The 22,437-nt window shown below is 37.4% G+C and overlaps 5 protein-coding genes across 7 annotated transcripts in view; 1 reads left to right on the forward strand and 4 right to left on the reverse strand.

Moving 5' to 3' along the window:
* LOC109842798 (serine/threonine-protein kinase AtPK2/AtPK19-like) lies at positions 357 to 6,018 on the forward strand. 3 transcript variants are annotated; one of them, XR_002247399.1, is made up of 8 exons: positions 357 to 494; positions 2,695 to 3,622; positions 3,950 to 4,032; positions 4,121 to 4,241; positions 4,328 to 4,501; positions 4,995 to 5,102; positions 5,463 to 5,883; positions 5,934 to 5,950. XR_002247399.1 is itself a non-coding variant. In XM_020411685.1 (7 exons), the coding sequence occupies exons 2-7, from the start codon at positions 2,969 to 2,971 to the stop codon at positions 5,760 to 5,762; spliced, it is 1,440 nt and encodes a 479-aa protein (XP_020267274.1). In that variant the 5' UTR covers positions 357 to 494; positions 2,695 to 2,968; the 3' UTR covers positions 5,763 to 6,018. The 3 variants fall into 3 exon arrangements, 2 of the variants coding, with proteins under 2 accessions (XP_020267274.1, XP_020267275.1); XM_020411685.1 differs by having other exon boundaries at positions 5,463 to 6,018; XM_020411686.1 differs by having other exon boundaries at positions 403 to 494; positions 2,984 to 3,622; positions 5,463 to 6,018.
* On the reverse strand, positions 6,398 to 15,315 carry LOC109843726 (eukaryotic translation initiation factor 2 subunit beta-like). Its single transcript, XM_020412681.1, has 10 exons — positions 15,223 to 15,315; positions 14,898 to 14,964; positions 14,615 to 14,720; positions 14,460 to 14,515; positions 14,299 to 14,350; positions 14,038 to 14,135; positions 11,236 to 11,381; positions 10,080 to 10,222; positions 6,895 to 6,980; positions 6,398 to 6,645 (listed from the first exon to the last, which is right to left on the reverse strand). The coding sequence occupies exons 2-10, from the start codon at positions 14,928 to 14,930 to the stop codon at positions 6,574 to 6,576; spliced, it is 792 nt and encodes a 263-aa protein (XP_020268270.1). The 5' UTR covers positions 14,931 to 14,964; positions 15,223 to 15,315; the 3' UTR covers positions 6,398 to 6,573.
* Positions 17,844 to 18,975, reverse strand: LOC109839874. Its single transcript, XM_020408323.1, has 3 exons — positions 18,379 to 18,975; positions 18,204 to 18,294; positions 17,844 to 18,118 (listed from the first exon to the last, which is right to left on the reverse strand). Exons 1-2 carry the CDS (start codon positions 18,874 to 18,876, stop codon positions 18,214 to 18,216), a joined length of 579 nt encoding a protein of 192 aa, XP_020263912.1. The 5' UTR covers positions 18,877 to 18,975; the 3' UTR covers positions 17,844 to 18,118; positions 18,204 to 18,213.
* LOC109841550 (protein FAR1-RELATED SEQUENCE 5-like) lies at positions 18,894 to 21,223 on the reverse strand. The gene is made up of 4 exons (XM_020410512.1): positions 21,143 to 21,223; positions 20,949 to 21,008; positions 18,981 to 20,642; positions 18,894 to 18,910 (listed from the first exon to the last, which is right to left on the reverse strand). The coding sequence occupies exons 3-4, from the start codon at positions 20,638 to 20,640 to the stop codon at positions 18,894 to 18,896; spliced, it is 1,677 nt and encodes a 558-aa protein (XP_020266101.1). The 5' UTR covers positions 20,641 to 20,642; positions 20,949 to 21,008; positions 21,143 to 21,223.
* Positions 21,581 to 22,437, reverse strand: part of LOC109843054 (receptor-like protein kinase FERONIA) — a 1,172-nt gene continuing 315 nt past the window's right edge. The window contains 1 exon segment of the mRNA XM_020411987.1: positions 21,581 to 22,437. This exon segment is cut by the window's right edge and continues 3 nt beyond it. Coding sequence (XP_020267576.1) covers positions 21,721 to 22,437 — 717 coding nt within the window. The 3' untranslated portion in view covers positions 21,581 to 21,720.

Here is a 22,437-nt window from a genome sequence, read left to right on the forward strand (position 1 = left end):
CATCATTAGACCATCATCATAATAATAATTGTCAGTATCTTATAGTCTAACCAAAAATTATTTAATAGTAACGAACATTCTTGTAAGCAATTATCAATTAATAATAGTAAGTTTATAATACATAAATAGTATTTATATCTTCAAAATGCATAAATATATACTTCATGATTATAAAAATTTATCCCACGTTATTTTATCAAAATATCCTGCTTCACAAAATTGTTCCTAGTTATCCCACTAAAATATCCCACTAGCGAAATATTATTCCACTTTAACAATTATCCCATTTTGCATGAAAATGTCCCAATTGACTAACACCCACGCAACCCAAAATTATCCCTTACCTCTCTACCCAATAACAGCAAAACACGTGGAGGGCACGTGACTCATCTTTCCCTCATTATTATAAGATGCGGCGAATTGGGGATTAGACCTTCTGAGAAGTTCTCCCCTGTTTCTTTTCCGATCAAATCTCTGCTCTCTCTCAAAAAAAGGTTAGCAACAATTCAATTAGAAATGCTAATTTATTTTTAAATTCGATTTTTTTAAAGGATTAGAGCTCGGATTCTATCGGGATCTTTGCTCGTTAGGGTGAATTTTGTTGTGTATTGGAGAGATTCGGGCGTTTCCGGTTGATTCTGACTTCGATTATTTCATTTTTTTGGGCTTCCCCAAAATTCTGTCTTTTTAGTAGATTAGCGACATCAGGTCCTATGATTCATGTTTAGGGACTCGATTAGTGTGGGATCTTGGCTTATTAGGCTAAAAATTTTGTTATATTTCTGAGGATCATGGGTTCCTGGTTGAATTGACTTCGATTATTTCATTTCTGTGTCCAATTTGTGTTGAAATTTGATTTTAGATTTCCTAACTTTGACTTTTTTCTATTAATAAATAATTAATTAACGATTTTCTATACTTGCATGGTTTACAGAGTAAGATTGGAATGAAAATGGGGGCTTTGCGGTTTAAAACCTTTTGTTTTATAGGTCTCAAATTGCAAATTTTGAGAGATTGGATAGCCGTTGTCGTTATTTACTTTGAGCTTAAGTTACTCGCTACTTTATAAGTATGGATCATCTGAAGACTTATGGATCTTGCACTGACTGTTCATTTACTGCGTATTTGTAATTGGCAAGGAATCTCAACTGCATTTAATATGGTAACATAGAATTTTAAAACTTTGGGAGCTAGGATATGCCTATTTGGTTTTTGGTAACATACTAAGCTAGATTCAGACCAGTTGTTTTACATAAGCCTTTTAAAACGTCAAGTACTAGTTTTATATTTAGTGAGTAGACGACTTAAGGCACTGTTTGGCAACCAAAAAAAAGTGTCTTATCTAAGAGCTTGTGTCTTATTGACTTGGTCAATAAGCTAGTAGAGCTGTTTGGTGACCAAAAGTAGGAGGAGGTTATTTTGGAGATTGTGTCTTTTGCAAGTAGCTTTTGGAAAGCTATCTCAAGTGGCGTTTGTCTTTGGGAAGGAGCTGTCAATTTTTTTCTTCCGTTTTTACCCCTAATAATTCTAATTTTATATCAATAATATTGCATGATCTTTTTAGTCATTTAACAAATTTAAGCTAGTTGTACAACTTCTTTTGCCAAACAGCTCTAGTCAATCAGCTAGCTACACAGCTATCAGCTTTCAGCTACAATTTTACAGCTTTCAGCTAGCTTGACAGCTTTCAGCTATAATCTCGCAGCTTTCAGCTAGTTTTGCCAAACAGAGCCTAAGATTGATTGTTGTTTGGCAGCCATAAGGAGTAATTAAACATTAATGGAAACATTCGGGGTTAGACCATCTTCCCTCTGGATTAGTTAATAGCAAATGACAAAAGAATAAAGTGCTCTGACGGCTTTACCTGGTCTATGGTATACGTTTTAGGGGCTGTTTGGTTGTATGTTTTTACCATGTAAAAGGATGAAAAGTGTAAAAAAGTGGGTCCCAATGTCAGCTTTCATCACTTTCTTGTTTGTTTGTAGTTGTGAAAATAATATAAAGTGATTTCATATGCTGGAGTGGCTTGTAAAGTGATTTCATAAAAAAAAGACATGATTTTAGGAGAAAACTGCCATTGAAGTCAGGAAAAAATAATAAAAAATAATTCCAACCTATATGATCATTTGAGTAGGGACCATTTTTTACACTTTCCAAACAAACAATTAAAGTTACATTTGCAAACCAAACAAGTAATTTATGATTCCAATGGAATAAAAAACAAACAAAGAAAATTATAAAAGTGAAATTGATGACGTGGACAACAACTTTCCTAGTTGTGTCATAAATACACAACTTTACCAACAACAACCAAACAGCCCCTTAGCTAATTAGCTGGAATACACCAGTACACCACTGGAACCAGTTAAATCAACTTCATTCCATTACAAACTAGGCCTAAGGTGTTTAGAATGCGCCCTCTATTTCCATGCTTTTGACACAAAAAGTTCCCATGTAATGCTAATCTAATCTGGGACACAGAAACAGATCAACCTGCTTGTATGTGTACTGTACCCTGCAATAATATTCATCTGAAGTATGGAATTAGACCATGCTAGTATATTATCCATGTGAATGGAGTTGTAGGAGGTTATTACTTGTTAGCATACTGATCTTTTATTTTTCTAAATGATTAGTAATAGAGCCCTCATCTGTTCATAAACTAACTAATGATATGTCGACGTTTCCCCACAGTTTTAGACAGCTTGACCTTCATGAGTTCAAGACGCTCGTTGGCATATAGTGTTTCCTGTGCGTCGGGAAACAAGAGCGACTTCTCTGTTTTAGTTCTCCCAGAATTTTTGGGTGGCCCTGTTGTCTGTGTAAACTTCCAGTTGTTCAAGGCCATTGTCAGGGTTCCTTCTTCATCCATTCTCTTGGAGATTTGTGGAGGGAGCCAGCCTTAGCTGGAACTGTGTTTCTTTTTTGAAAAAAATATATCTTTTGCTGTTGCTGAGAATTCTGGGCCATGGTTTCTTCTCAGATACCGGGTCTGACCAAGACCAATGTCCAAAAAACTTTCAAGAAGCAATTGCTTCTGCCCATGGGTCCGCCTGATGTTGTTCCCTCTGAGCATGTGGAATTCGATTTTTCTGATGTTTTTGGTCCATCCCCAACTCCAACCTCTACGGGAGTAAATGTGTTTGCTTCTGATGGCTCCACACCTGCTGCATCAGATGACATAGTTTACACTGAACCAGCGGTAATTTTGGCTCGTTCTCATTCTCTGGTGGGGCCAACAGCTCTTGTTTGCCAATCCCCGCGGCTCCGCAAACACATATTACATGAGGCTGATTTGGAACTTGTAGAGTGTCCATCAGGAGTGGAAGGGGAACAAGATAAGCCGTTCTCCTGCGTTCCTGAAGAACATGAAGTGCCATCTTCTGAGAATGTTGAAAGAGTGGGACTTGAAGATTTTGATTTCTTGAAGGTTGTTGGGCAAGGTGCATTTGGAAAAGTTTTTCAGGTGATGAAAAAAGGAACATCAGAAATATATGCTATGAAGGTTGTAAGAAAGGACACAATCCTAGAAAAGAATCATTCTGAATACATGAAAGCTGAGAGGGATATATTGACTAAGATCGATCATCCATTCATTGTTCAGCTCAGATACTCTTTCCAGGTACAATACTCTTCTATTGACTTCACATCCACAGCAATTCTAGTTTGTAAATACCTCTAATCTCACATCCTGACCTTTCTGATACAAAATAATTAGGTTCTCAATATTAAATGTGTTATATTATGTTTGTTGTATTATGCTTATGAATTCAGGTATAGATGGCAGCCCTTATTTATCAATAAACAAACAGACAAACAGAAACATCTGGGTGTACTAGATATTTTAGCTGATGTTATGATAATTTCTGCGATATTAATCCACAAGAGTGTTTATCATTGGGGTAGTACACTTTAGTGGTGATTTATGGATTTTGTTCTCTTTCTGCAGACAAAATATCGATTATACCTTGTGCTAGATTTTGTTAATGGGGGACACCTTTTCTATCAGCTATATCATCAAGGCTTATTCAGGTGTTTATACAATGATCTGTTTTTTGTTAGCCTTTGGAATTGATCGCTGTATCTGTATTTGGATATTAATTCGTGCTAACTATATCAGAGAGGATTTGGCTCGCATTTACACTGCTGAAATAGTGTCTGCTGTATCCCACCTTCATGCAAATGGCATAATGCATAGGGACCTCAAACCTGAGAACATTCTTCTGGGTGCTGATGGCCATGTAAAATCCCATTTCCATTATCCTGTGTCTATTACTTTCTAAGTTTGCGTACCAACTGCTTGAATAATAAATCATGTTTTACTCAGGTCATGTTGACTGACTTTGGTCTAGCAAAGGAATTTGAAGAAAACACTAGATCGAACTCCTTGTGTGGGACAATTGAGTACATGGCACCAGAAATAATTCAGGGAAAGGGCCATGATAAGGTTGCCGATTGGTGGAGTGTTGGAATCTTGCTGTTTGAAATGCTAACTGGCAAGGTTTGTTTTCTTTTAAATTGTTAACACTAGTTTTATAGGCATTCTAATTTGTTTTGCGTTTAAGTTTTGGCAAGCACAGTCTCAGGCTCTATTTGTATACTGGATTATGGTAGAAGCATGATCCTAGGGATTTGTTCTATATATTTTTATCAGTCGCTGGCCTGGGCTTTCTCAGTTATTATGTAACTTTTCTCTATTAGCTTGAGGTTCACAACAAAGTTAAGGGTGACGGAAATTGTGAAAAAGCATGGCAATTTCTCAATCTACTAAGAGAACTGGAGTAAATAGTCAGATAGTCATTATCTAGATTTTTCTCCTTAAAAAATGACGGTAACAATTATTGAATTACCAAGTATTTTTGATGTTTTATGCTTTTGTGCATATTCATGCTAATTATCAGCACTTAATGATCAGAAATGAGTCACCATCATTTCCTTTCTTTGTTTGAACTTAAAAAATTCTCTGCATAATATGTCGTCTTGCACGCATGCAGCCTCCTTTCATTGGTGGTAATCGGGATAAAATTCAGCAGAAGATTGTGAAGGATAAGTTGAAGTTGCCAGCTTACTTGACTAGTGAGGCTCATTCGCTGTTGAAAGGGGTCAGTCTACTTCTATTACTTTATAGGGTCAATTGCAGTTGTCTGTGTTATGGCGTCGTCACTTATAGCGTCTAACCAATTTTATTGGCACATACATCCTCCTCGATGAGATTATTATTTTTTTGTTATCAATTTGAAGGGTAATTTAGTCTTTTTCTAAGCTAAAGTGAGATCAATAGTCAATTTATCACATATGATTTCCATGTGACACCTCTACCAAACTAGAGAGGTGATACCTTCTTGAGTTGAGGGATGTAGGTGCTAATAAAACAGTTAAGGTCGGCATACAAGAAATCATCTGCAGTTAAACCTACTTTCTGAGGAGCAGGGCTTAGTCCTGATTCATTTCTCTGCTTGCAGTTATTACAGAAAGAAGCAAGCAAGCGTCTTGGCGGAGGACCTGCTGGCAGCAACGAGATAAAGAATCACAAGTGGTTCAAGTTGATAAACTGGAGGAAGCTCGAAGCTCGCGAAATACAACCGAGCTTCAAGCCAAATGTAGCAGGCAAAATATGCGTCGCCAACTTTGAAGAGCGCTGGACAAGCATGCCCTTAACAGTTTCTCCTGTAGCCAGCCCAGTTGCTGGAAGCGGCAACTTCAGTGGGTTCACTTATGTGAAGCCGTCGGTGTTTCTTCAGAAGCCGAGTCCTCTTGGTTGAGTCCTTGTTTGATTTACTAGCTGTATCGCTTTTGAGAAGTTTGGTTTGTTTGATATTTTATAGTAGTTCGCTCTTAGGTTTGTTTGGCGCCTTCATGGTGGTATATTTGCCATCTTTTAAGGTTGTTCAAACTGGAATCTGTCATGTGCAAGTGTTAATTTAAGCGAGAAGGTAGGTATGTAATTATGACTGCAAGTATTATTCTGCCTGCTAAAGGAAAATATAATGCTACGAGTATTATATGGGTTCTTTGTAATGATTAACATTTTATAATTGCATTCTAATTAAAGATTTGAAGTATTGAGGTGAACTACTCATAAAAGGCTTTCCATCTTAAAAGGAACGGCCCGGGTTTGAATGAAGGTCGTTAAAAAACCTTTTGCTATTGCGGTGCAGAAAAAGTATAGGAATAATAATATAGTTATCACTACTCTATTTTTTAATAATGTAACATTTCATTATAAAAGTTGTATTTCAAAAAGAGTAGTAGTAGAATATTCAGTGCCAAATGCTATAAATGCCGGGTGATACTAACATCTTATAAATAATTAACGACATCTAAAAACATTTAGGGTAGAACATTTGTTACTGTAGAATTGTAGAGGGCTCACTCAACAAAGGGATAGTAGGAACAATAATCAGGTAAAATATTTTAAATTTCATACTGCAACCATTAAATTCATCAAAGTAGCAATTCCGAGCCTAAATACAAATTTGCTAGCCAATTCTCAAAATTATAAATAAGCCAGAAACACATTTCTTTCTTCTCAATATAAAATGAATAATGGCGATGAAAAAGACATCATGTTAGTCAACCCTTGCGACGATCAACTATGGCCTTGAAACCAGTCTTAATTGGAGCAACTGATCGCGAAGAACCACACTGCAAGAAAAAAAATCATAAAGTAAGAAGAATAGTAACAACAAACAGACTCCCCTGTAAATAGAGCAAGCTTAACATCATTTGATGGCAATTTGATGTATGATCCAAGATTAGAAGTTTAATTGACAAGAATATAGGAACTCTAAGAAGATATAACTAGCTAAATCCACATAAGCATAAAATTTGATCGTTTTAGGCAATTCAGAAGTAAGTTTCGGAGAAAATAGGTTATAAGCAATAAGGAAATACCTGTTCACACCGAAGGAAGAACAACCGGTTCTCCTTGGAAAGTATAGTATCAGGGCTTTTGCAGCCATGACATGTTACATATTCAGCTGGAAACAAAAGTGTAAATATTAAGACATTATCAAATGATGCGGTAAGCAAAGTACATTAAACAAATAACCTAAGCAACAGCCTTGGGTTACTCAAGTTATCGCCCATTTGTGAACATTAACCCCCAGTCAGTCAAATGATGACCCATTTGTGAAACATGTCTGAAGCAAAAAAGACAAATATACTGGATTCTTACTCGTGCTGATGTATGTATCAAAAACCTCAACAAATTTGAGAATAACATTTTCAGATTGTTCCTTCTGTTTACTCTGTAGAAACACTTACTTCCTTTCGAAAGGAAAGAAACAATTCAAAATGTCTGCAACTAAAAATAGTAAATCGAGAATATTTAGTCTTAAAATCAAATTTTGACCGTGCGTCGGATAGCTGCCTGCAAGGAAACCTTCCTGAAAAACCACAGGGGGAACAGCTTGTAAAGCTTGACCTAAATTACATGAAGGATGCTAATTGTTCTCTTTTTAAGTAAAATGAAAAAGATCTAGTATCTTAATGTGTTGACCAGTGCTAGCAATGCGCTATGCACAATGAAGGACACGAAGCCCCTTTACGTGCACATGCGCAACGCAATACGATACAGCACCCAAGTGAAAAGAGGCGCACACCACACATAATTTTTCAAGATAGATACTCAAGCATGAAAGATATTTTTTATGAATAAGCATGAAAGATATTGTTTATGAATTTTCCCTTAAAAAGTATGTCAAGGTATCATCTATTATCAAATAACAAAATAAGGTCTTAATTCATAATGCTAACACACCCAACATAATACTAATATTCATAATTTTCAAAACAACAACGAGTGAGGGTCCTCAATTGGTCTAGTAAAATGATCTAATGAGTTCATTTTTCTTTTTGGGACATCGGTTATCTGGTATAAAGACCCAAGTGAAATGTTAAGGAACAAAAATGTAAGAAACTATGCCTTGCATGCATCCTGTGCGAAACGCACACATGCAGGGTACTTGCGATTTGCAAAAAAAAGCTGTCGCATCAGATGCTGGGAGCTTTGCCGCCGCCTCATATTGTAGGGTGCATGAGGTGCAATGAGGCGCGCGCCTTTGATAACACTGGTTTCAAGTGATGAAAAGGTCTAGTGTCTTACATGAAAACTCACATGAAAACTCGGTGACAACAATGGAAACTATAAGGTATTGAATAGACTGCACACTTTTTTAGATCGTAAAATCCAGTGGGAATAGCTAGGGTGGAAATGCAGTATCTTCCCTTTCAATAACTTAACTTCTGGGGAATTGTCACATAGATTCAATAAGATTCAATAGCATTTGGATCTGCTTCATAAAACCGACAAAGAAACAACTAGATATTTACCGCGAAAAAATCAGTATCATTGTGATAAAGGTTTTTTTTGGCATATATACCCGACAAACTCTATAATATTTGCATAGTAAGCCCCTCTCCCATCTTACTATTTGCTAACCTAAATTCCTTAAGGTTGACCCACCCCACCCCCACCCCCACCCAAAAAAAAAAAGAGAAAAAAGAACCCATCTTACTATTTGCATATATACCTTGAAAACTCTAGCATATTTGCGTATTAACGCCCTCCTTCATCTTACTATTTGCTAATTTATCCCTAAATTCCTCAAAGACTCTCCTCCTTCCTCTTCCCTCCCATCTTACTATAACCTCTCCTAGCAGATTAACCCCCTCCCCCATCTTAAAGAGGGAAGAAGGTAAGTGTTCACAGGATATAAAGTAGATCAAATGATGGCAGGAGAAATAAATAACTTATAAAGGGGACCAGTCGTATACAGAATGTTTATAGTACGGAGATATATTTGAACCAGATGATGTTATCAAGGGGGGGAAAGAATGATAAGATGGGAAGTTGAGCTAGGCTACTATTAATAGTAGCCAACATATGAATACTATTAATAGTATACAACATATTTTGCATGAGATAAGATGGACAACATTCTAACATAAGATTAAAAAAAATCAGATGAGATGCATCATAATATCGAGTGCTGATGTTAGAAACATCTTCATCATCCCTAAAGCCGTAAATATCAAAAGAGGTTTCCTACACAGAATGCCATCAAAATTCGGCAAAAAGCAGATAACTATGAAACAAAAACATAACACTCATACATTACAACTGATACAAATGTGCTCCGTATTAATTAAGAAGAAATATCGGGAAAAGAAGGAATATTTAACACTCAACTGTATACACACCATCTATGCCACTTATGAAAAACTAAGTGAGGGTAGTCATTTAAGGATGTTGATTCCTTCAAATTACCAAAATACCAAATTACCCTCCCTCTCTTATCGACAGAAACAAGTGTGAAGATGAAACCTCAAATAAGCTTTTATTTTATTATGTTCAAACATTAATTCATTTCTGTAATTAGGTAAGTTCAACATAGCTTATAACTGATAATTAGCATGTTAAAAAAACTATTGAATTAGAGTAAAAACAACGATATTATAAAATCGTTAGAAAATAACATTTGAAAAACAACATTGAAATTGGTCAAAAAAGTGTATGGTATGAGCTACATATCACCGAAGGTAGATGAAAAGTGTATGGTATGAGCTACGTACCATCAAAGCTAGATAGTGTGCATGTTGAAAAGTAGATAGATTTTATGAATTCAAAATATTAAATAAAAGTGTTCCAAAAATTAAAAGCTCAAAATTCATATTCAGATTTAATGATAGTAATTTCAACACTATTAATGAATTCTTCGTAAATTTCTTCCCTGATATATCATTAGCACAAAATATATGTAAGCTCCGTCGTACATGGACATATATCTATTTTTGTCTATTTCATTGAGGGTTCGTTAAATACGATTTACGATGATGCATAAGAGCTCAAGAATATTTGTAAGGAACTTTTTAAGCTGATTAGCTCTTAAAAAAAATATTTGTTTTGACCTTTCTAATAGAAACACCATATATACAATTTAATTTAATTTCCTAGATCATTTGCATTATTATGCACATGCATGTTGGCTAGCACTAAATAAAAAAAATTATTCAGAAAAGAAAAATGTATCAAGTATACATGCGCATGTGAGAGAGGCAGGAGAGAGGGAGCTTACTGATGTATTTTCGAAGGATACTCTCAAAATTTTTAGGAACAAATCTTCCCCTTACAGACAACCTCTGTTGTCCATCGAGATATCCACTTGTACCAAGCTCAGCTAGCAAGTAATCCTGGACATGCTCTGGCTGCCTATGCATTCTGTAGATCAATAGGAAAAAAAATCCCCAAGAATGATTACCAAAGTAGAAGACCAATACTGGAAAACTGTCATCCACATTTGAAGGGGAAAAAAGGAAAGGCTCATTCAATTTTAAGCTTCAGCTTTTAGTAATTTCTGATAATTCAACATGGACCCAGTACATGCACATCAACTTGATGAGAATACCTTCTAGGATGGAGGCATAAAGAAAAGTTTCTAATATGATCTTTGAAGTGGGAAGTGCCAACAGTTGTCAAACAACGGAAGTTAAGAGTTTTTAAATATTCAGAATGTTTATTATTTTCCCAACTCTTTAGCAACATGGAAATATTGCTTTGGGTTGCAGAATACGAGGGTTCTCATTTGCTAGTAACACAGGTTGCGTGAGCATACCATCAAGATCCAATGAAAAGTCTGCTTAAAAAATCATAAACTTTCCCATATATTGCTTTTTAAAGGAATGGTAACCACATTCAATTCAGCTCATTGCTTAATAACTCATTTTCATGAACAACAAAATCATGGATAGTACACGGATAGGAATTAAATCTGAAAGGAATTCCCATCTCTTTCCATTTTAGTTGTGAAAGGTAACTTAAATGCCTCACGTCTTCACACATTGGCATTGGTATCAGTCATCTTCACAAGAAAAACAGTAAGAATTAACATTGCGCATTTCAGTAGACTTTGTTGAATTGGGCTAGATTACCGACATAATTTGCTAACTCAGATGAAACTAAAGTCCTTGTCAACACATTGTTCTTTTAAAGCCAGCATCTTTTATTACAAAATGTAATTCCCTAAATGGAATGATAAAGCAGAATAATATGATGTCGAGACATAACTAAGAAACACTAAGATAATACATGGAATATGATGTGATAGGCAAAGCAATCTCCATTTAAAAGAGTAAAATCACCACAGATTACTAAGACAAAGCAAGCCTCATGAAAATGATGAAGCAATAGCATTGGAAGCTACAGAATCATAAGTAAAGAGAAAGAAAACATACGTCTTGCATAGAACCATAAAATTTGCAAACACCGTCTTTTTACTTCCTTCTCTAAGAACTTGTGGGGGCCGCAATGTTGTCCTTCGCCTCTCTCCAGCAAGATCCGGATTATTTTCACGTAATATATTGAATACTCCACCCAGAAGCTGGTTGATTAGAAAATAAAATAAAATAAAATCAGTTTTCTAATCACAGGATTTGCAGAATGAAGAAAGAAAATATAAAAAACAAGAAGGATTAGATAGCAGCCAATTTGTACCACAAAGCACTGACAAAAAGAATTTGCCAATTAGCAGTGATATAGACATATAACCCAAGCAAACTGCTGCTTAAGTTAAATGCCTCAAATATCACCAGTAGAAACTCAACTAGTCAGAATTATTACAAAATATAAACTGTCATGTAAGAATAGAAGAACAAAATAAACTTTTGATATCATGAAGAGCATTCAAGTGATCTTGCCAGTGAAGCCACCATGAAACAGCAATTAAAGAGAATTTGCAAGTGGTCTTGCTAGTGAATCTACCATAAATAGATTGCTATTCTCAAAGTAACAACAGCAAATAGGCACCATTCAAGAAAATGGCAGATATCAAGTATAAGCGATATAGAATTGTCGGAGGGCAGTATTGCAAATTGAGGAGGTAAGGTCAATTACTGAACTCATGTTTCAATCTGCTTTCACCATTCACCAAGGGAAACAAAATAGAGATGTGTGTTGTTTATCAATTAAGAACAAACACTATTGACATAGGAAAGATACAAAATAACCATAGCCAGAGGGTGCAATTTAATTTCATTGATAATGGTTGTTTTCATCAAACCTGATTCACAAATAGACAAGCTACAGATCCTCTAATGGTACAACAGTCAAGTTGACTTAACCTCCAAGAAGAGATATTCCTTGCACCGATTTCATAGCACTATGGTCAAAATTCAAGCATCCATCTCTACTATATTTCAAAGTTACGTACGTTGTGTAGCAAATTCCAAGCAAACTTCATATTATAAAATGCACTTGCAAATAAAGTTAAACATAAATGTTTTTAAGTTAACCCAGTCACCACCAAGTTCATAGAAGTGACAAGAGGCATCACATTTTGATCTTAACTATGTGAACTATTTCTTCACTTTGTTCAAGTACTTAACTAAATCAAAACTACTTCAGAAGTCTTGATGGTGGTAGAACTGAACATGACTTACTTCTCTCAAGCAATGCACATACATAAAATTGTCGGAGGAAAGTATTGCAAATTGAGGAGGTAAGGCCAATTACTGTATTCATGTTTCAATCTGCTTTCACCATTCACCAAGGAAACAAAATAGAGATGTGTGTTGTTTATCAATTAAGAACAAACACTATTGACGTAGGAAAGATACAAAATAACCATAGCCAGAGGGTGCAAATTAATTTCATTGATAAGGGTTTTTTTCATCAAACCTGATTCACAAATAGACAAGCTACAGATCCTCTAATGGCACAACACTCAAGTTGACTTAACCTCCAAGAAGAGATATTCCTTGCACCGATTTCATAGCACTATGGTCAGAAATCAAGAAGCCATCTCTCGTATATTTCAAAGTCAGGTACGTTGTGTAGCAAATTCCAAGCAAACTTCATATTATAAGATGCACTTGCAAATAAAGTAACATAAATGTTTTTAAGTTAACCCAGTCACCACCAAGTTCATAGAAGTGACAAGAGGCATCGCATTTTGATCTTAACTATGTGAACTATTTCTTCACTTTGTTCAAGTACTTAACTAAATCAAAACTACTTCAGAAGTCATGATGGTGGTAGAACGGAACATGACTTACTTCTCTCAAGCAATGCACATACAATTGATAGCGTATGTGATAGATATCGTAGAGTAGAATCAGGAACTAACATATGAATCAGAGGAATGTTGGTAGACGTCCTCAGTACTATGAATATTGGTACTCAGTAGCACCCACTCTAGAGATTATGCATTAAGGGCTAGCCAACAGATATGTGTACATTAGGGACATCATGTGCAAACAAAGTCGACTAACAAAAGAAGCAAAGAATGTTGACCAACTGTAGAACTGCAAAGAATGTCGACTAACACTAGAACTGCTTAATCTCAGCAGACGTCACACATATCCAAAGTTAGAACAAGTTCAGTCAAATATGCATTCCTTGAAACTAACGCAAGCAAAACAGAATACTAGGTGCTAAATCTATTTGTTTTACCCAAAGATGAATTCAGTTACCTATAACAAATCCTATTATCTTTTCTTCATCTAGACTCGTTCCAGGCCTAAGAGAGCTGTTAGGGGTCATATCGTGATTGCTTACAATGATTATCCAATTCATCGCAAGCCGTCCTCTCCTTGGGAAGAGTCTCGTACCAGCACAAGGGTTCATGTGCCACATCCACATAGACATAAGATGCTGAATTTTGCCAAATAATATTCAAGAGGACTTCACAGTGTGTAACGTTCCAGCTCACGTCAGTTTGATAAGAAAAGACTTAACACACCTAAAAAGTTATAATTTTTTGGCATGTTGGGACTAAACCTCAAATACAAACTCTATTAAAATAGTATGAAACTTGATACGAGTAAACATACACAAAATCAACTAAATATAAATTATTACAACTAAACTACATTCTAGAACTAACAGTAAGATGCTGCAAAATGAACAAGTATTCGTTTTGTTTAACAAAGAGGACTAGAGATACACTACAGACTGCCAAATCTACATACCTGATGCTGTACAATTTCATAACAGATGCATGAACAAGAAGGGGATCCATGAACAAGAAAGAAAAGTACCTCTTCATAACGATAAGGGCGGTCAGTTCCTTCCCACGGATACCTGTTACCTCCCAAAACAACGTCCTCTCCTTGGTCATCCTCTCCAAACTGTTCACCTAAATAACATATTAAACGAAAAGACAGTTGAGCACTGGCTGTACTGCTGCAAACCAAATATTTCTGCCACTAGTCTGAACAACAAACAGATCATTTTCTTTCAAGAAGCTTAGGATTACATTTTTCACTCTGAGGAACTATTAGGAAACACTGAACGCTTACCATTTTCATCGCCACCAGCATCGCCATTCTCACAGAGTAAATCAGTTTCCACCTAAAAAGATGCCATACAATAACTATTAGCCTCGACAAAGATAACATGAAGACCATACATAACATCTGAATGAACCCGATAAGCTAGGATAGTATGCCGGCACACTAACTTGTTTCTTCTTCTTCTTCTTCTTGCCAACAAAATCAGGTTGCCCGACATCAGCAACTGCACAGTAACAAAATTATGAATTGTTAACTCCTAATACAACAATGCATCACATGTAGCTGAGTAATTTTTTCATCACGGCTTTTGCCGAAAGCAAACCTGACAGATCTTCTATCTTATCTGCCAGCTTCTCCACCTCTTTAGCTGGCTCTTGAACTACGGGCTTCTTCTTTTTCTTCTTCTTTGTAGGATCGAATGGCGCAAGCTACAATATATAATCGCTCAATTATAATTTATAAAAAAAAATTACAAAAGCAAACAAGGATATGCAACATGTATATATAAAGCTCCACTGAAATCATGCAAAGGAGAAATCAAAGGGTACTAACTTTGTTTCTATAAGTTTCGGTTTAACAAATCATATAAAAAAAAGGCCTTTTACCTCCACGATCCCGTTTTCTTTACCCTCCGGCATATTTGCTGCTCTGGCTTCCAACTCTAATAACAAACTGAAAAGGGAAATCAAATAACAATTAAAAGACAGCACTAAACCAACCAAGTCGGGGTTACATGAAAAACCCTACATCAGAACTAAAACTCGTAACTAATCGTACGGATGACAGAACCCTAAAACAACAAGGAACAAATTCGATGGCGAAAGTTGAAAACTTGGTGGTCAGCAACCCTAAATCTCTAAAAAAAATTCGAAAGCAAAGCAAAAGAGAGAAGGATTCATCCTTTACTCGAAATCAAAAGCGAAGAAATACCTAAAATTCTTCCCCCAGGATTTCTGCGAAGAAATCTTTTTGGAGGGATTTGGTTCGCGTCAAGACAGAACAAATAGACCAGTATTTATAGCGCTGCTTCAGGCGGTTTTATAGATTCATAATTGTTTACTAGTCCGATTTGGACAAGGTTTGGGCCCTTGGGCCGAATAATTTTAGGCCTGATGAGAGATCCCTTATTTATTTACTTTCTTTTTCCGGAAAGTAGTGTTGATTGTGAACACAACTTGTATGGTATCGTATTTGGGAACTCGTTATAATTGTAGATGTGCAAGACGTTGAGGGGCTGTTTGGTTGTATGTTTTTACCATGTAAAAGGATGTAAAGTGTAAAAAAGTGGGTCCCAATGTCAGCTTTCATCACTTTCAATTGTTTGTTTGTAGTTGTGAAAATAGTGTAAAGTGATTTCATATGCTGATGTGGCTTGTAAAGTGATTTCATAAAAAAAAACATGATTTTAGGAGAAAGCTAACATTTGAAGTCAGGAAAAAATAATAAAAAATAATTCAAACCAATATGATCATTTGTGTAGGGACCACTTTTTACACTTTCCAAACAAACAATTAAAGTTACATTTACAAACCAATCCCCCCCAACCCCAGCTTCAAATCCGCCTCATTCTGGCCACCTTCCTCCCCTCCCCCAACCCCCCCGTCAAATCCGCCATGGCTGGAATCGCCGCCGCCCCCTGAATCGCCCCCAAAGTGACGATTTGGAGGCCGCGATCAAGCTGATCCGTTCCCCTTAGGCCATTGAAGCCTGCCATCAAGCAGATCCCTTCCTCCTGAGCCATTGAAGCCCTTCAAAACAGGTACCTTTCATGTATATTTGGGATGAATTCGGGTTAGGGTTAGATGTTTTTTATGAGAGAAAATTTGGGTAGTTGATTTAACGCTGAGTATCTTCATCACCTAAGAGGAGTAACATGTGGGGTTTCTTTGGCAGATCAAACACCGCCTCGGGACGTTGCTCGTCTCTGCCCGCGCTCACTTCTTGCAATCCACAGTAAGTGCCCCCTTAACACCGCCTCGGGACGTTGCTCGTCTCTGCCCGCGCTCACTTCTTGCAATCCACAGTAAGTGCCCCCTTAACTATGTTTTGATGTGATTTGAGTTCTTCATTTGGAAATTCATGTGCTAGAGGCTGTTCATGGGTAAATTCGCTTTATTTGGAAGAGAATCAAGGCCTAATTTTGGACGTCTTTTTGGCTGTATATAGGAAAAACCCTCTAAAGTATGAACCATAGTTTTTACTAGGAAAAAATAATCAATCCCCTGTATAATTGTAGCTCTTCAAGTATTTACAAGGTCCATAGAACCTACATCGATCGATCGATGTTTGGACGTTGAGTTGAGGAAAAAATAATCAAAATTAGAAATGTTATTGGTCTAAAACTAGATTGATGTATTGATGATGTTTTTGGTTTGGACGTTGATTTGTCCTTTGAAAATAACCAAGAAGAAATGTTATAGAAAGAGTAGAGAAGATTGTGAGAGACAAGATCCTCCTGAACCTCGATCGTCTGTGATGTATGGATTTTAATTTATATACCTTATCCAGTTCCTTTACTAATCAGTATACTTGGTCTAAAACTATCTTCTACTGCAGAATCATGTTGTCAACATCTTCTCAACAATCATCCTCTTCTAAACGGGCAAGGTTCTTTGATAGGAGGCTATATGCTGCAATGTGTAATCGTCCACCTCCATACGAGATTCCAAATTGCTTTTGTGGGATCCCAGTGCAAATGAAGACTTCTTACACCACGAGGCATCCATGTCGTCGATTTGGAATTTGTGCTACAAACACTTGTAATTGTTGGACTTGGTTAGATCATGGTGAAGTACCAAGTTACGCTCACGACTCAATGAATATAATTATTAGCAAGTTTGAAGAGCTTTCAATTGAAAATGAGAAATTGAGATCAAGAATACATGGGAAAGAAAATGGAGTTTGGAAGAAACATATTCAGGAAAAAGGCTTTCTAATTGGAATTTTTGTTGGTTTCGTGATGTCCATATTTCTTGTAATAATATCCAAGTAAGGGTATGTTTTTGGTTTGGACCTTGTAATATTTTGCTAACTCAACTATGTAATGAAAATCAGTGTTCTATGGAATTGTAATGAAAAAGTAATTGAGATCCCAAACGGGCATGATGCTTTTTAGATGCTTTTAATTAGTTGTTGTAAAATGTATGTTCAATTTGCTACTAAATACTTGAAGAGCTACAATTATACAGGGGATTGATTATTTTTTCCTAGTAAAAACTTGAAGAGCTACAATTATACAGGGGATTTGTTGTAATAAAGCGAATTTACCCATGAACAGCCTCTAGCACATGAATTTCCAAATGAAGAACTCAAATCACATCAAAACTACACGCATGGGAGCAGATACTATCTGTACCATAGGGTAATTAACTTTGAGAATTTCACCACCCCTTTCAATATAAAAGAACTAATCTGATTCGTTCTCATGAATTTATGGAGTTCATAAAGAAAGAGAGAGTCCATAAGTTCATACAGCATGACAATCTTTCACAAAGACCAAATTACTTAAAAGAGAATGCAATAAATGATGGTTCTTTTCTTCCCCAGTAGAGACATGGAAAGATAAATTCATTTGTCCAGCAACTGTTACATTCGCAGTAGAGACATGGAGCAGAGACATGGAAAGATAATTATCCATTACATCAATTCCATTACATATAATTATCCAGTAGAATGAAGCATGGAAAGATAATTTGTCCAGCAACTGTTACATTCGCACTAGAGTTACAAAAGAGGCTTCACAAAAGAGGCATCAGGAGCCAGCTACCTTCAGGAACAAAACAACCTCAGGAACCAACTGCATCCTTTCGCCAAACAGCATCAGGCCCTGAATGAGTTAAAAAAACAAATCTTAATACAACTTGTTACAAGAGCATAATTGATGAATATTTACCCCAATAAGCAAATCATACCCATAGGTTATCACATCATGTTTCTTTGATGCCATCCATACCACGGTGGCAACCCCATCGCATGTGGATCTCCAGGCATTGGAAATTGAGGCTGTAACACATCATATAGATATAAGGGTCTAGCTATAGTGATTAAAAAGGTTTGCATCAATGTAAGCTATGGGCAATATCTTACCAACTGCATAAATTCATTTGTTAATTGTTGTGCCGGCCATGGATGCACAGTATTTGGTTGTGGCATGTAAGCATTTGAAACCATACTATCTTGTGTGTAGGAAAGAACACCCTCTTGAGACTGTGATGGATTGTTGACGGGCACATTAGCAGCTCGATCAATTTTCTTCTTTCTTCGCCTACTTGTTGGCTTAATTCTGTTTTGCCTAGGCCGACCTTTCCGAGTCTGAGAGAGAGGATCCAATATGTTTTCATTTTCCTCCTTTTCATATTCATTTTCTTCTTCCACAAAATCATGATTCATCTCTACTTCTTTTCCTTTCTGACTTGATTCAGCAAGTTGTAGTTCTCTAAATTTGGTGTCTATCCATTTTTTAACAACCTCACATTCATGATTGTTTTGAGCAGCAAGATCAGCAACCTCACTAAATGCAAGACATAGCTCGCGATAGCGTACCTGTTCAGGTGTGACGACCCAAGTATTAAATTTAACTTTCATCTTCGAGTGGGCTCGCCTCACATCCTTTCGCCACCTTCTTAGAATGTACTTTTCCGGAAGAAAGCTGACTTCGTGACGAATAAGAATGGTAAGGGCATGCCTACATTCAACTTCACTGTCCGTTTCACGAAAGGATACTTTGAAGAATTTAGGAATCCTTTTGCCGCCCTCCAACCGCAAAGTCAAGTCCCGAACGACATACTCAAGCACCCCTACTCCCTCATGAAAGTTTGCAATATCACAATATAACTTTCCCGTGAATTCAGCTTGAAACTCTTTAAACTTTGCTAAAGTGTAGACTCCCTGAATTTGACTCTCCATATCATAAGTTGTTGCGGTAGCTTTTACTTTTGAAAATGACTCAGCATCGGCCCGCATCTCCTTTTTAGTCTTGTTTCTTAATGCATTTTCATACTGCTCTACAAACTGTTTCAGACTTGTTTTCGAATTGACATATCCATCAAAAAAAGCATTCATGCTTTCACTTCGCTGAGTAGTTGACATTCCTGCCCAAAAACAATTTTTGACAAAACATGGAACCCATCGGTTTCTCTCCTCGTACAATTCACATAACCAATCACAATCCTCCAATCCATACATGTCAACCATTTCATTCCACTGTATTTCAAACTCTTGTGGACTTTGTGTGTCATACACCACTCCTTTCATGGTAGAACTTATGGCCTCATATTCAGTGTACCTTCCTAACTTTTCTGACAACTTCTTCATTATATGCCACAAACACCATCTGTGTCTAGTGTTTGGAAAAACAATCTCAATTGCATTTTTCATGGCTCTTGCTTGGTCAGTTATTATCCCTTGCGGAGCACATCCATCCATGCATTCAACCCACTTCGTAAATAGCCATATGAAAGTCTCTGTGTCTTCTTTTGAAATCAACCCACATCCAAGTAAAATTGATTGCCCATGATGGTTAACGCCAACAAATGGTGCAAATGGCATATCATACTTATTTGTTAAGTATGTGGTATCAAAAGTGACGACCTCACCAAACTCTTTGTAAGCTTCTCTGCTCCTACCATCTGCCCAAAATACATTTTTCAAATGATCTTCATCATCCAATTCAATATCAAAATAGAAACCTGAATTTTCTGCAACCATCCTTGAAAAATATTTCATAATCGCTGAAGCATCACCTTCGCCGAGACGTAAACGCCTTGATTCATCAACCAAGTTCCTGCAAGCCTTTTCATCACACAACAGATTCTCATATCCACCAGCCTCATGTACCAGTGAGCTAAAATTTTTGTTGATTCTGATTCCGGCTTGATCATTCTGATTAATTTGATGTCTAACATGTGCACTAATTCTTCGGTTGCATCGAAAGAAACGACTTTTAGTAGGGCTAAGGCCATGATTATGCTCCAGAACAACCACAGATATTTCCCATCTTCCGTCCAGATTTAACCTAGCTGTTATCTTTGCATTACACCCAACTCTGTAGCTTGCTTGTGGTTTTAAAGGATTTTGACAAGTACTATTATGTTTGCCAGCTCGACCACATACTAAAGTTATACTTCTAACAATGCCTATTACATTCTTCCTTCTTGTATGTTTCTTAACTGGAAATCCACTGCTCTTTGCATAGTCTCTGTAGAACTCAAACAATTCATCTGGATCATTAAACTCCATCCCAATTTTAGGCTCATTTTGCTCAATCTGCTGATCAGTATTCTGAGGCAACTCATCTCTCTCATCAACCGAGCAATTAATCCCGCCATCATCATCTAAATCATCTGCCATGCCTGTTCAAATTGATCATCAATAAATGATCAATAAACTTTACCAAAAAATAGTTGACAGAAACTGAAAAGTTGCATCTTGAAAACACAGATTTTATTTCTACAATCAGATATCAACAAACAATGGACCATGTAAGAATTGGTTTCAAACAATGGACCAATGAGAATTTGATCTGCCATTGAATTGCACAAAGCAAATCCCACATGCTAAAAACATTGGCAAGCATGAACAGGAGAGTAGTTAAGATGAATTAATAAGAAGCCATTAAACTAATTAAATAATATTGCCCTAATTAAGGGGGCACTTACTGTGGATTGCAAGAAGTGAGCGCGGGCAGAGACGAGCAACGTCCCGAGGCGGTGTTTGATCTGCCAAAGAAACCCCACATGTTACTCCTCTTAGGTGATGAAGATACCCAGCGTTAAATCAACTACCCAAATTTTCTCTCATAAAAAACATCTAACCCTAACCCGAATTCATCCCAAATATACATGAAAGGTACCTGTTTTGAAGGGCTTCAATGGCTCAGGAGGAAGGGATCTGCTTGATGGCAGGCTTCAATGGCCTAAGGGGAACAGATCAGCTTGATCGCGGCCTCCAAATCGTCACTTTGGGGAGAGAGCCTCAAATTCGACGCTGGGGTTGGGGGATTGGGAGGAGGGGAGGAGCGATTTGGTAGTCTGACGATTTGGGGAAGGAAGAGAAAGATTTGGGGACGGAGACAAAAATGAGCGATTTGGGAGGGTTTCTTTGCTGAGCTGGCTCACCCACGTGGGCGCGAGTTGAGAGAGCGAGCTGAAATAGCGAGTCAAATAGCATTATTGAAGTATAAAAGTGAAATTGATGAGGTGGACAACAACTTTCCAAGTTGTGTCATAAATACACAACTTTACCAACAACAACCAAACAGCCCCTGATTCATGGTTCAACAATAACCAAATAGAGTAGATGTGCAAGATTCATGATTCAACAATTAATATTACATCCAAATATTCCAGCTCCAACAATATTACATCTAAAACTTACTCTAACGTAAGCAACTCAAAATCAAATATTACAGGCAACAACATAGACTCGATTTCACCGCCCTCTCGGTTTCCCGATCTCAGAGAACACAGCATTGCTCAGCATCAGCTCACCCGAGCCCTCGCCGTCAACGATCCGGCTGTCGGTACGAATCGAAGCGCTGCTCGTCGTGGTGGTCGTTGTGGTCGAAGTCGTGGATGTGGTCGATCGGCCCATCGATGTAGAATCATCGTCGGCGCCGTCCTTCTCCGCCTTTGTGCTCTCCTGCAACTGCAACGCAAACTCGAGGCTCCACACCACATCCCCCATTGTCGGCCTCTTCGTCCCGTCATCGGCCACGCATTTCTCGGCTGTCTCGACGAACTTCTTGAAGCTCAGCGGCGAGATCTTCCCTTTCAAATAAGGATCCACAATCTCCTCCAGGGTTCCCTCCTCTTTACAGTACAACGCCCAATCCACCAAGCTGACCTGCTCTCTCTGCAGCTTCGGGTTAAGCACTGGCCGAGCGCACAACACCTCGAACAGCACCACGCCAAAGGAGTAGACGTCGGATTTTTCGGTCAGCTGTTGCCGGAGGAAGTACTCTGGGTCGACGTATCCGTAGCTTCCCTTCACCTCCGTGCTTACGTGGGTGTCATTGATCGTGGGGACGGATTTTGATAGCCCAAAATCCGATACTTTGGCGACCCATTTGTCGTCGAGCAGGATGTTGGTGGTTTTGACGTCACGGTGGATTGTGCTCTGCTTGGCTCCGGTGTGGAGGTAGTGCAG

The sequence above is a fragment of the Asparagus officinalis genome, chromosome 5 (genome assembly GCF_001876935.1).
Source record: "Asparagus officinalis chromosome 5, Aspof.V1, whole genome shotgun sequence".
In the NCBI taxonomy this organism is placed as follows: Eukaryota; Viridiplantae; Streptophyta; class Magnoliopsida; order Asparagales; family Asparagaceae; genus Asparagus; species Asparagus officinalis.

Bases quoted from the DNA above. Each gene is read 5' to 3' on its own strand.
- LOC109842798 (XM_020411685.1), top strand. From the start codon at position 2,969: ATGGTTTCTTCTCAGATACCGGGTCTGACCAAGACCAATGTCCAAAAA. The intron at 4,033-4,120 runs GTGTTTATACAA...TAACTATATCAG, and splicing joins TATCATCAAGGCTTATTCAG to AGAGGATTTGGCTCGCATTT. The intron at 5,103-5,462 runs GTCAGTCTACTT...CTCTGCTTGCAG, and splicing joins CTCATTCGCTGTTGAAAGGG to TTATTACAGAAAGAAGCAAG.
- LOC109843726 (XM_020412681.1), bottom strand. From the start codon at position 14,930: ATGCCGGAGGGTAAAGAAAACGGGATCGTGGAG. The intron at 14,516-14,614 runs GTTTGCTTTCGG...GTTACTGTGCAG, and splicing joins TAAGATAGAAGATCTGTCAG to TTGCTGATGTCGGGCAACCT. The intron at 14,351-14,459 runs GTTAGTGTGCCG...GCATCTTTTTAG, and splicing joins AGAAGAAGAAGAAGAAACAA to GTGGAAACTGATTTACTCTG.
- LOC109839874 (XM_020408323.1), bottom strand. From the start codon at position 18,876: ATGAAAGTTAAATTTAATACTTGGGTCGTCACACCTGAACAGGTACGC. The intron at 18,295-18,378 runs GTAAGATATTGC...GATGTGTTACAG, and splicing joins CAAATGAATTTATGCAGTTG to CCTCAATTTCCAATGCCTGG.
- LOC109841550 (XM_020410512.1), bottom strand. From the start codon at position 20,640: ATGGCAGATGATTTAGATGATGATGGCGGGATTAATTGCTCGGTTGAT.